The following is a 13,210-nucleotide window of genomic DNA, read 5'->3' as shown; positions in this document are numbered from 1 at the left end:
GCGTTTAAAAGGTCGGTGTTCAATGGACATCATTCTTCAACTGTTTTGAAAATAAACCTTTTTATACGCTGCTTCATCTTCCAAGGGCCCTAGTGAGCCTTGTGTACATTTTCAGCTGAATGACGGCGATTTTTGGGCCACTCTCTACATTACGCTATTTGTTTTTGCTGAGCAAAGGCCGAGTTTATATTGGGAAAGTGTTAGTTGGAGGGTTTCATCGGTATGAAAACATTTAGAAAATCCTCCTTCAATAGACGAAATTCAAATTTTTGCTCAAGTTGTTCAACGAAATGGCGTAACTCCAAGAATCACCAATTATGCCAGAAAATAGTCAAATGTCAGCCAAAGAACGCTTTGCTGTGCTTAGAAGTAGGCTTTAATGCCACATTGTCATCAAAAAAATCACGACCGCTTTATCAACCGACACATAGTAGGCTCAAGCGCCCAAACTGTGTGGTGTTAAGCCACATTTCGCCGGTTATACACCAACATGGTCAACACAAATTTTCACTCTGTGGCCCCTAAAGATGGATTTTGCAATTATTTAGTTATTTTTGTTTTATTAAACCGTTGTTAATATGAATTTTAAGGGTTTAAAGTTGAACCGAAAGTTGGAAAAATGAAATGAAATACTGGCAGTCCGAGTGCCGATTCATAAACAGCCCCGCACTTACTCATACAAGCCACAATCTTATCATTTAATGAGTCCATATCATATTTGCCTCATTCATCTCACATTCAGTGTTTTAACAGGTTGTAAATAACATCAGGTACAAATATCGCCCGTTATCTTGTATGATTAGTTTGCAACTGGATCTAGCCCGATAACTCTGATTAATACACATGAGGAAATCATCAAAAGGTTGAAAAACATTCTGTTTAACATACATATTTTTTTGTATTACATTGAAACAGCTGATGTCAATTTCCTTAGTCCTAACACTTAAAGAATACATTAAAGCTTCACATTTTAACAATTTCTAGAATTTCCAGTGACTAACATTAACATATTATGTAACTATGAAGTACAAAGCAGATAATTCATTCTTGACTAGTTGAAGCCTCTAATTCTTTATAGGGCAGATATGACACATTCATTGGCTGTCTACACATCGAAAATTTGTTAATAAGTGTGGAAAACTACGGCGGAATAAGCGATTCGTTTCCATTGGTGCTCGGGTTGTAGTTTCGGTCGTCCGCCTCCAGTTTGAGGAACAACTTAATGCCAAACACCACTCCGATCACTTGTAAAACGCTCACTCCCAAAGAGACAGCGCATATCACCCAGAGGCTCACTTTGAGAATAACTGCCAGTCGCTCTTCACATCCCTGAAAGATTCTAAACTGATTAATTTTGCACGAAAATTTTCAAAAAGTCTCCACTAACCGCGTAGTAGATGTTCGATGGATGGTCGCGTTTGCCGCAGAGGAACTCTGGAGTCTTGCAACAGGAATCCGGGACTTTGTTCTTGATTCCTGGCGATCCTTTGATCCATCTGCTGTACTTCCAGTCGGAGAACGTTTGGGCGCCGCAGCAGTGAAGCTGGAAAATTCACTTTGCATCTTTTTCGGCCTTTGAGCCTTAAAAATCTTACATTTTCCTGGATAAAATCCACAGAGTCTGTTTTGGAGTTTCGATTGTAGTTCTCGAGGAATGAGGAGTTCAGTCTTAGATTCACGTCCTCGGCAACATTGTGCTGGTAGAAATATGCCAATATTGCGACGAGTGATTCTAGCAGGAATATTAGCACCAGAACTAAAATGAACTGGAAAAGCCATTTAGGAACGAAAAAATGTCGAAATTTTGGAACGTTGCACTTTGGTGCTTGGGGCATTTTACAAATTTCGCAAAAAATCGACTCAAAGCTTTCGCTGTTTTTGTAATTTTCTGAAATTCTGATGAAATTCAAAAAATTGCCGCTAAAGTGCGCGCATGTGAATAAAAATTCTCAACTCACAGACTTGGACAGATTTATGGCTGCAAGTTGGGTCATTTGTAGGAAAAGCCTTGGTTATTGAGTGTAGGAGCTTTCCATCAGTTTTGGTAATGTTTTGAAGTTTCGGTGTAATTCAGGAAATAGTCGTAGACGGGCACTTTTGTGGTTAAAAATTTACAACTTCCAAACTACCATTTATTAAGGCTGCGTTTCTGGACATGTGTAGGATAAGCCTTAATTCTGAAGGGTAGAAAATGTCAATCGATTGCAAGCCTTAGATCAATTTCTATAATTTTTTTAAGGTTCGTTGTAATTCATAAAATAACACAAAATGTGCGAATTTCGGGTAAAAAATTCACTACTTGCAAAGATGAACATATTTAAGGCTGCGATTTCGGACGTGTATAGAAAAAGGAGTAGTTATTAAATCCACAAATTTTCAAGTGATTTCGAGCGTTCGTTCAGTTTCTATAAATTGTTGAAGATTCGGTGTAATTCAGGAAAGAGCGTTAAACGTCCACGCTTGTGGTTAAAAAATCACCGCTTGCAAAGGTGAACAGATTCAAGGATGCAATTTTGGGTGTGTGTGTAGAGAAAAAGGTTTAGTTACTAAATCTAGAAATTTTCAATCGATTTCCAGTGTTCGTTCAGTTTTGGTAAATTTTTGAAGATTCGGTCTAAAGGAAATGGACATCAATGTGCACGCTTGTGGTTAAAAAATCACACCCTCCAAACTACCACAGATTTAAGGCCGGCTTTTTGGGAATTTGTTGCAGGAGCTTTAGTTATTAAGTATTGAAAAATGCAATCAATTCGACACTTTCGCTCAATTCCTGTATTTTTTTAATCGGGTGTAATTGGGAAAATCTTTTTAAATGTGAACGCCTCTGTTTAACAATTTGCAGCTCTCAATCTTGGGCAGATTTAAGGCTGCACTAGGGGACATTTATTCAAGAAATCCTGGTTATTAACTGCAAAAAAATTCAATCTACTTAAGGTGTTCGTTCCGTTTCTGTACATTTTTGTAATTCTGATGTAATTAAAAAAATAGTACCAAACGTTTCGGTATGATTAAGGAAATAGTCATAGATAAGTATACACGCTTGTGGCTAAAAATTCACAACCTGCAACAGCCACGGATTTAAGACAGCACTTTGTAGAAGAAGCCTGAGTGATTAAGTGTAAAAAAATCAATCGAATCGGCACTTTTGTTCAGGTTTTGTATTTTTTTTATTGGTGGAATTCGGAAAATCGCATCAAATGTGCACGCCTTTGTTTAAAAATTCGCCACCCTCAAACCTGAGCAGATTTAAGGCTTCAATCGGGGAGATTTATTTACGAAATCTTAGTTATTAACTGTAAAATATTTTAGTCGATTCGAAGTTTTGGTTCAGTTGCGGTAAATTTCTGGATTTTCGGTGTCATTCGGGAAATAGCCATGAACTTATAGTTATGCTGGCTTATAGTTAAAAATTCACAACTTCCAAACTACCAAAGATTTAAAGCTGCATTTTTGGAATTTTGTAGAAGAAACTTTAGTTATTATGTGTAAAAAATGTCAGTAGATTGGAAGTGTTCGTTCAGTTGCTGTTCACTTTTGTAATTCTGACGAAATTCCAACGTGCCAAACTTGCGCGCTTACGGCTAAAAATTCACAACTTGCAAACCTGAACAGATTTATAGCTGTTATCATTAGTAGAATACACCTTATGCATTCAATGTGCAAAATTTCAATAAATTTGTGGTGCTCAGTCATTTGCTGAAATTTAACAAAATTCCCACTCAAAGCTCTGAGTTCCAAGTTTTCCATTTTCTGTCCGTATATTAGCAACAATAATAGCTAAATTGAGTGCGAACTGAATACTTACAACGAATATTAACTTGGTTCTATTCTTTGGTATGGCACAAAACCCAAAAATAACGGCACAAATGACTAGACAACCAGTAATAATGAACAAGTACAAAACCGCTGAATACATGTTCAAATGAGCTACGGTAAAGTAGTGATAAGTCTCCAGGTACTTCCATACTCCAACACCAATTATTCCGATGCCAGTTAGCTGAAAGAGGGCCGTCAGTCGCTCAACTAAACACAAATTTTAGCCAATTTTACCATAAATACAAACTGGTATGCATATAAAACTGCTTTAATAACGGAAACTCGGCAGCATCCGTCTTCGGAAGGAACTTTCGCGTTGTTACTGTAGGGCATTGTCACTGCTGTTGTTGGTGTTTTTTTCTGAAAAAATGAGAATATCTACTAAAGCTGTTTTAACAACAAAAAAACTCTCAACTTGATTCGCGCCGGTTCTACCTCGGTACACACACACATTTTATGAATTTGAATGATGCAGTTTTTTTTGTTGATCAAGCCGAAAACCCATAAATAATGAGTCAGTTTTTATTTTAAGTTCTTCGCAAAAAATTGGTGGGAAGTCAATTGAAATGCCCACTTTAGTGGGCGTAAAGTTTCCACGCATTTGTCTATCGATTACACAACGCCACCCGCTAACAAACTGTAGTCATTTTACATAAAACACACGCTGAATTTATAATCCATATCAACCTGTCAGATAATGGGAGATAACACAAAAATCCGACGATGATAAAACACGAGTAAAACACTGTTTACAATAATAGTAAATTTATTATACAAAGAAATAATTACAAATTTTAAGGATACGATGAATAAAATATTTTTTTTACTGTTTGGTCGCATAAAAATAATACCTGATAATGTATATGTATAGATACAATGGATAAAAATTTTGTACATCGGCAATCGAAACAATCAATGACAACTATATACACAATAAAAGAATTGATAAATTTCTAGCGATAATAAATCAATCACAAAATACTTTGTACAGGTAAAAAACCTATTGGTTACAAGACGTGCTTGATGGAAGGATTAGCACTTAGAAGCATTATTTCCCATGCAAGTTAAAGGAAAATTAAATATAATAATAATAAATGCTTCATTCTCATCCACACTCAACATGGTGTTTCGTAGGGTGTTTTAGCAAGAGAGCACTTAGCTAAATGCATGGCTACTGGAATCGAATAAACACCCTGTAATTCCATATAAAGCACCTGGTCACAACAGTGAAAACCTACTCAAACTGATTGAGAGTTTCCTCTATTTTCGTGACGACGTTTTTGTAAAAATTTAATTGTTCCTGCAAAAAATCTTTCAATGCGCGCTTCAAGTTTTGGTCCCTTTCCTGCTGGAAATGATTCAATTCGGCAAATACTGTATATGTAATAACGTCAGAGCGTCGTCTAACATCCGTTAACGCCACCTGAGGCAACTGATTGTTTCGTTCGCACTCTTTCTTCTTCTGTTCGGCCATTTTCTGCATCTGAAGCACATTGGGTAGATTCGACGTTATGCCCTTGTAGATGTATAGTTGGTCAAACAATGGCAGCCAATCCATTTTGCCTTGTTCCTCATACAATTTCCCGATCATTATGTAGGTCGATCCGATGTTTTTCACATCTGGAATTAACCAGGAGTTGTGTGGTGTGGGCAATTCATCCGAAATGTTGCGTTAAACTCACCTACAGAAGCCTTGGAGTACATGCCCTGTTGGTTGTACTCAAAGGCACTGCCCAAGGCGAAAAATGCCTCTCCCACTCGCGTAAACTCTCTTTTGTACATGTTTATGCACTTTTTCTGCTGGTCTTGGGCGGTTTGCATCAGATTTTTGATGCACTGGTCCATTTTTTCCACGTATTTCAGGTTTTCGTCGATTTTCACCTCGACCAGAGAGGGCATGATTTCCTTTTCAGGTGCCTCCACACATAGACAGAAGCTGGCTCCTATCAATTGGTCTCTTTCCGCATTTCTTTTACCTAAATCAAACTAAACTAAATAAAGCGCCTTAAACAAGTAAACCCCCGTATGAACCTTGTTTCCATTGTTTGGCGTCCGTACAGGTGAGAAAGTGGATCCAAACATCGCACGTGGATAATACCGGGTGGCGACACATATAATTAATAAACTCCTGCAATTGGGCTCGTCGATGTTCGATGAACATTTCTTCATATCTTCCAGATACCTAAAATCGATCTGTTCTCAGTTATCCAGGGTGAAGGTAGCGATTCTCTAAGGTATCAGTTTTGTTCTTAACGTACCTGTTTATCTGGTAAGGGTGGTATGGCAATCAAATTGAATTTTTCATTCAACCGATCGTGCAACCAATCAAAGTGCTTGTATCGGCGCGATACTTCGACGTTACTAAAGGAAGGCGTTAGTGTATATGCGATAAAGGATTTCAGGCCCCCCATTTTGGTGGCTTTTTTCGGGGAGGCGATCTGAACAGTGTATGGGTTGGAAAGTACTTCCCAACGACCCAATTGGTCGTCACTGTCTCGATAAATATGCGGCTTTCTGGCCGCTGTTCCACTTACTTCTTTGGTTAGTCCTTTAAAGGAATGAAGGGAATTAATAGGAAAACCATTGTCAAACAACAAACAGAACCAACAAGAAGCGACCAGTGACACTTGCAAAATATAATGTGTTATTTTTATTGCAAAACGTGCTAGTTGAAAAACTCATTCAAATATCCTGAGCTTTATTTAGAATTCAAAACCCATTTGAAAAATTGATTTATTGAAAACACTCAAACCCTACGGAATGTAACAATGTAGCAAATAAATTCACCCAAAAAAAACATTTTCTTGCTGAAGTATAATAAATTGGGCAATAAAAGCCATTGTGTGGGCTTTACGACACCTTCTGATAAAATTCTGGGCAATATCAAGTTAGATAGCACTGTTTATTTGCGCATTAAACTCGACAAATTTACCTGGTTTACTCGACAACAGATATTTTGAATGTTGATAGAAAAATGTCGCATATTTTACCCATTTTAACAGTTGAATGACTCCTCTTGCGATGCCCGCCGTTCAGATGATTAATTAATCAAACACTTAACAGACAAGACATGGACTGTAATATGTGTAAACGGAATGTAGATCTGGGGTTAATATTGGAGTAGATCCTTCCAATGTCTATGTGTGTGTTAATACACAACCTACCTAAAATATACCCTTCCAATCCACTTCTAACAGCAGATGAAAATATGTTGTAACTTTTCTTTGTGATTGTGCCTTTATTGTCGCCCATCATACTTCCACTTAGTGATACGTTATCACTTTGTTGTGTGTTTTGTCTAGTGAAGTTGTGGTTTTGTTCGGAAGTATATCCTTAAAAAAATAATTACCTTTTGTGTGCTGTTTGGTCCCTTTGGTGTTTGAACATGAAAACAACTCACACGCCCACACATAGAATCTACGTACTTTGAGTGTTGCCCTCTGCTTTTGGCATGTTATTGCTGTAGGGTGGGCTTTCGTATGTATTATCGTCGTCCCATTCGTCCCAATCATCGTCATCATGCCCCCCTTGATCGGGCTCCTGTTGACCAGGAAAGCCCCATCCTGGCTGACTTGGTGGAGCTGGGGGCGGTATATTGGGGGGCTTGGATGATGTCTCCACTTTTTCCACATAGGCTTCTGGAAAGAGGCCTGATTCGCCCCTGGGGGGTCAATGTCAATTAGGGCCTGCTTTAGGGCACCTCAGGGATACTCACTTGGGGTTGAGTCCTTCCCACCAACCATCCCCAACATCAGTTCTGGTCACCGTGAGCAACTCCCCAGCCGTAATGGACATTTCAGCGGTGTTTGGCTCCCCTTGGAAGTCGTACAACACTCGCGCTTTAAAGGTCGACATTCTTTTCCCAAAACTGATATAGCCAGAATTAAATACAAATCATCAAGTAACCTCCTAAATCTTTGGGAGAAGCCTGGATTCAGTCCTCAAACGACCACACATCAGGCCGAAGACCACTTTCACCATGTAGCGCACAATGATGGGGAAAATCGCCCTTTCTTGTTCCAGAAAGATTTTTGTCCGGAAAATTCACAAAAGATCTTTTAAAGTGATGACAAATTTGCTGATCTGACACTGACTGACACACACTTAAACATACCGCGTTCGTTTCAGAGGTTTCTCCCGAAAAATACCCATCGTTACACGAGCCCGGACTTCCATTGGTCGAATCGCTGCACGAACGCATCGCGAGCGTCAAATGAGCGCACTTTAAACAGCTGTGCTGTTACCGTTGCAGAAATCTGCCTCAGCAATTACCGACAACTTTGCGATGATTCGTGGCGGTGCTTAGTACGTGGGCGTGGTCTAATTCGCCCAAGTGTGATAGCGGATTTTTTTTATACCGGGTTAATTGAAAATTTTTATTAATATTTTATGCAAATCATTCTTGCATGTTTGCTACACCAGAAAATGCAATTTAATTCGCTTTTTGACTGTAATATATATAGAGCGTGCCAAGCAAATTGTAGATACTTGCTGCTAGGAATGGTCATTTGGGTGCTTCTTTGAATTCAAATCTTTTAGTGCAGTTTTTTGCAGCAATACTGCATTACTTAAATCACGTTTTATTTATTCTCGGACACCTTGCGTAGCATCTAGTGAAAACTTTATGCGAAACGTAACTAAACAGATTTAAATGTTGAGAGAGTTTTATGGTAGGTAAATTTCTTGATGAGGGAGTTTAAAGCCAGGAGGTAAAATTAATTAAGCAAAAGCTAGGGAGTTAAACTTTCGGGATAATCTCGAAATTCTCAACACTTTCGCAGCAAAGCGACTATCGGAGAAATAGTATTGATGTTTGAACTACTTTGGAAGATTGATAGCCTGGGCCTTGACCCCGTCTCTCAATGTTGGTGAATAAATTGTGTAAATGATAATGGTTTTGACACCAAACCGCTAATTGTAAGCGACGAACTAATTTTCAAAGTTTGCCATTTTATACCCGGACTATGATAGATGTTTTCCTTGAAAATTTCATTCATAATTCGATTGTGATTTACCCGTCCCAAAAAATATCGAATTAGGCCATAAAATCGACATTTCAAACAGTCCCCGCCTACAATCCCGGCATTTTTACCTGTGCAGATAGTCTTTCGAATGTTCCGCGATTTAAAATAGAATGCCTGACCTATATAGCTCCACTGGTATTCCTAGTTTCCGTGTCTTTGAAGCGAAAATGAGTTTCAGTGGCGTAGTTTTTCAAGATGCACTAATGTTGGGTGTTGAAGATTAATAGAGACTGGACTTAGAAGGGTTTAGGTTTAGGATCTGACTGCTAAATCTTGATCTTCACTGTTAAAATATTTGCAATCGCTCAGGCTCCAAATATGAAAAAAAGAGCTCTGCATCTCAGTATTTTTACTAGACACTTTTTTTATATGTATAGAAAATGAATGCAAGCCACTGGTTGAATTATTCGGAAAATGGCAAAGACAATGGGTGGAGGTCCATATAAAGGTGGAGTTTCTTCGATTGATGGGCATTTGAAAGAAATTGGGGCGCGTGCTATTGAAAAGGCCCAGTGAGCTTCCGGACTAAACTCGCGCTGAGCGCTGAACTATTGCTGGAATGTTAATGACACCGAAACGAGTTACGAGCCGGTAAAACCAATTTCCTATTTTGAATGGCACATAAAACCCAAACAGCCAGTCCCTGTTCAACATCTAAATTTAAAATAAACTATATGTCGATCTCCATCCTTGGCGGTAATGTACGTGTTTTTCATGCATTAGTCAATGTGCGTTACTCGATAGATTAACAAATCGAACAACAAATTCGCTGGTCGCATACGAAGGTTCCTAAATAGTCAAATGTGCGCAACTCAGAGCGTTTTTTCACTTGGTATAAAATAGTTAGTTTAATCAACTCCCACATCCGCACGCCCACTGCACCTGTATTGCAATACAGGTGAACATTTAAAACTTATTTTCAGAGGGCTTTTCCTGTGTGGAAAAATGGGTCAAGGTAATCTAAAAGGTCGAGTAAACTCATCCCTAGATCGGCGACCGAACACAAATATTTGCGAATACCAATAAAAAAACTGCATCATCGCAAATTAAACAGCCGGAACTTTTCCGTATTCACTGTGTTGCCGATTATTAGCAGGAAAAACTACTTACATTGCAATTTTTCTGAATCTCTCACGAAGTATTCACTCCATACTGGCGTTCCTTGCTGTTCACTGATTGGTTTGCTCATCTACAGCATGATGCGCACATTGGCTGCAAGTACAGCCCACTAAGCGGCGCACGGCAGGGGATTTTTCTGGCTTTTTTTCCTCAAATAAATTGGCGCGATAGGAAAAAAACAAGACAAACGCACTTATCTGATAGTTTCCATAAAAGGCTGCAAAGCAGTTGAGGAAATTAACGAAATGCGCTGTTCGCTTGCGAACCTCCGAACTGACATTGATATTTTAAAACGTGACTATCGCTTGGAGCGCGTGTTTGCGCTTCTTAGTCCGGCGATTTTCGAACCAAATTCATCCACGAAGTTTTTTCCGGTGCAACTTGGTAAATTACGGAGTTTTATATGCAAATAACCAAAAATATGTGTTCGGTATTTCAATTTCATCATTTGAATCATGGTCGATTTTGTACTGAGGTGCAATAGTCTCTGAAGATGGGGTTTTTAGGGGTTTTATTGAAATGAGTTCTGCTATTAGGCTTCAAGACTTTATTGAAATTGTCTTTTAAGATTCTGGTGTCAAGCCTTTATCTCAAATTTACAATGCGGGTTCCGTTTTCAATATAATCTCCTAAATGCAGGATGTTTATTATTCATTAATGTCCACGTTGGGCTCAAAATTCACTGACATATAGACAGAAATATTGCGTTCGAGGCAAATTCGTCTTATCCAGAAGATAATAGTCTCCGATGGTACAGGGTGACAACGTGCAAAATTTCGTTTCTTTAAATACGTTCTCCTATTTTAAGGCCCCCAGTATCGACGCAGACAGCCAACAAGTTAAAAGGAAAATCAATCGCCTCAATGAACTAGAACGATTCGAGTAATATCGAATATGGTAAAAGTGCCGCTAGAATGCCGTCAGATGGCCATTGAGTGAGCCCACAAGTTTTTTCATTTGTGTGGAAAACAAGGTCGCTTTGCTCCTACTTTAACTCTGTTAAAATCGTCTAGCAATATTGATAACTGGAAAAAAAATCCAATTTTTTGCTCAAAAGACGATAGTAATAATAATAATAATAATAATAATATCTGACCAGAAAAGGCTAATCCGCCACATATTAAGATCGTTCGATCGATATCTAAACCGCATTCTTGACCGATTGGCCAATGAATGGTATTGTCTCCACTTCGAAATCTGGCCATTCGCCATCTCATTCTGAACAGGCCAGGATTTAACATTGGAGGATTCATTATTCGGAAATGTTTCTTCTATATTTCAAATATCAAGGAGTGGGATAGAATAATGTTTCCTGCGATTGTTTGGAGCCCGCAATCTAATCGCCAGTCGAACTTTCAAATGCCATTTGAGTAGGAATTTGGTCCTGACGTTTTGCATGCAAGAGTAGCTGGCATCTTCAGACGATGTTTACACGTCGTGCACGCCAAGGTTTTTTTCCTTGGAAATTTTCTAAGAAATGCAGTTGAGTGATACAGATTGAATGCACCCCGTAGTTCATCAAGGAATTTATTTTCATCTCTCGGCGTGATCAAGAGTGAGAGCCACATATCGGAAATCTTCGGCCTTGTCGCGCTTTCTTGTTTTACGAGGGAGGATTCCTAAGTACTGCAGCTTTCAATCCGAATTCACTTTTTTTGGTTTCACTTAAATTATCAAATTTATGAAAAAAAAGGGAAAAATTACATTTCGATCGTTTAATCCGTCATCAAGTACTTTCGCCTTTATTCAGCACACAACTAAAGCGGGTTTTTGGACGTTTTATCGACAAATTGACGCAATTCTAGCTGAATGGAACCTTAAATTTTGAAGAAAACATTTTCTCAACAACAACAAAGTTTGTCGCGGTTTTTGTTGGAAACTGTTGTGTTTCACACGTTTCGTAAGCCCGCATGTTGCGCATCTTCAGAGTGAAATAAGGAAAAGCAGGTGCAGCGGTACTTAATATCAAACTACTAAGTTTTTAACGTCAAACAAATAGGGCCAGATCTTGTTTCGAAGAAAAATCGCCTAACAATTCTGGTTGCTGCCAATGCCGTATCCCTAACAAGGAATGACGTCGTCGCTGACGTCATTGAGCTGGGATCTGCATCTGGGTCAATCAGGGTGCAGTGTCCCGGTTCATTCTGGATTTTCCACCAATCAGAACGGCTCTGCTTATAACAAGCAGAAATCACTCCAAAAATCTCAATAGTCTTGACTGACAACTTTGAAATGACATTTTATGGTTGCTATAGATTTTTGCCTGTGGAAGTCGAACGCAATATTCCAGATTCAAGCGAATAATGGGCCAAAGTCCAGAATGAATTCGATGTTAAGTTGGCCTCGAAGTCAAATCGGGGCATCGCACCCTGGCTGTTCCAGTTTGCCCGTTCGCAGCACCCTGTGACGTCACCGTTTGCGTCATTCCGATTGTTTCAGAATGAAATATCGGCCGGTGTGTTGCCATTGGTGAACGATCCAGAGAACCGGTTTGCATTTGAGAGTTTAGAGAGGCTAAAATTAAACTAGAGGTTTTCCTATAGATAAATGTAATTTAATGCGAGCTCATTTTCCGACAACTAAAGCTTGTCTAAACTAAAAAAACTCAAACTAAAAGCTTTCAACTTTCAAACTAAAGCTTGAAATTGAGTAAAGTTTGTTTTGTTGATAGGCGCAACTTGCGGGGAAAATTGCCAAACTTACTGGAGAATCAGTGGGAAACAGTGGGAAAGTGTGTGGTCGAAATTGAACATGCCAAAAAATATATCTAAAATTTGAAAATAATCCTTAAAGCGTTATAGACGTTCCAGATTGCGTTTTGACCGTCGAGTTTTTCGCCATTTAAATGCAAGAATCATTATAGAGAACGCAAAGAAAGCTTACATTTTTGGGGAAATTTTTAATTTTTAAATAATCGTCATTTAACACGAGCAATAAAACGAGCGGCGCATTATTTGTCTACGACCAACCTGTGTTTCGATATTTTAAAAAAATCGCCATTTCAAACTGAAAATAGATAGAGAATTTATAATAACCATTAAGCCATTAACTCGACAAAACATTGCTCTATTAGTGGCATAATTTGCGACTTTTCCGCTCGTTTGCTCAATATTTGACGAATTTTTCAATTAAATCGAGGCACTATTTTTCCTTGACCGCGCTGTGATTCGGTAATTTAAAAAATCACTGTTCAAAACCGGGAATTCATATAAAATCCATGTTAGCGTGATTAAAATGAGAACATTTTTCTT

At 38.6% G+C, this 13,210-nt stretch overlaps 2 protein-coding genes across 4 annotated transcripts; both read right to left on the bottom strand.

Moving 5' to 3' along the window:
• Window positions 1-878: 878 nt before the first annotated feature.
• LOC109535520 (CD151 antigen) lies at window positions 879-10,262 on the bottom strand. 2 transcript variants are annotated; one of them, XM_048664532.1, is made up of 6 exons: window positions 9,951-10,262; window positions 4,051-4,176; window positions 3,806-3,997; window positions 1,596-1,766; window positions 1,388-1,543; window positions 879-1,329 (listed from the first exon to the last, which is right to left on the bottom strand). In XM_048664532.1, the coding sequence occupies exons 2-6, from the start codon at window positions 4,147-4,149 to the stop codon at window positions 1,141-1,143; spliced, it is 807 nt and encodes a 268-aa protein (XP_048520489.1). In that variant the 5' UTR covers window positions 4,150-4,176; window positions 9,951-10,262; the 3' UTR covers window positions 879-1,140. The 2 variants fall into 2 exon arrangements, with proteins under 2 accessions (XP_048520489.1, XP_048520492.1); XM_048664535.1 differs by lacking the exon at window positions 9,951-10,262 and adding an exon at window positions 4,232-4,297.
• Window positions 4,232-8,159, bottom strand: LOC109535519 (sorting nexin lst-4). Of its 2 annotated transcripts, XM_019901431.2 has the most exons (7): window positions 7,532-8,089; window positions 7,242-7,477; window positions 6,981-7,148; window positions 6,075-6,364; window positions 5,848-5,998; window positions 5,499-5,792; window positions 4,232-5,436 (listed from the first exon to the last, which is right to left on the bottom strand). In XM_019901431.2, the coding sequence occupies exons 1-7, from the start codon at window positions 7,669-7,671 to the stop codon at window positions 5,051-5,053; spliced, it is 1,665 nt and encodes a 554-aa protein (XP_019756990.2). In that variant the 5' UTR covers window positions 7,672-8,089; the 3' UTR covers window positions 4,232-5,050. The 2 variants fall into 2 exon arrangements, with proteins under 2 accessions (XP_019756990.2, XP_019756991.2); XM_019901432.2 differs by lacking the exon at window positions 6,981-7,148 and having other exon boundaries at window positions 7,532-8,159.
• Window positions 10,263-13,210: the final 2,948 nt, after the last annotated feature.

This window comes from Dendroctonus ponderosae, unplaced genomic scaffold, assembly GCF_020466585.1.
Source record: "Dendroctonus ponderosae isolate FM_Combo_2020 unplaced genomic scaffold, Dpon_F_20191213v2 Dpon_F_20191213_1, whole genome shotgun sequence".
Lineage (NCBI taxonomy): Eukaryota > Metazoa > Arthropoda > Insecta > Coleoptera > Curculionidae > Dendroctonus > Dendroctonus ponderosae.
This window is presented reverse-complemented; position numbering and strand designations above follow the sequence as displayed.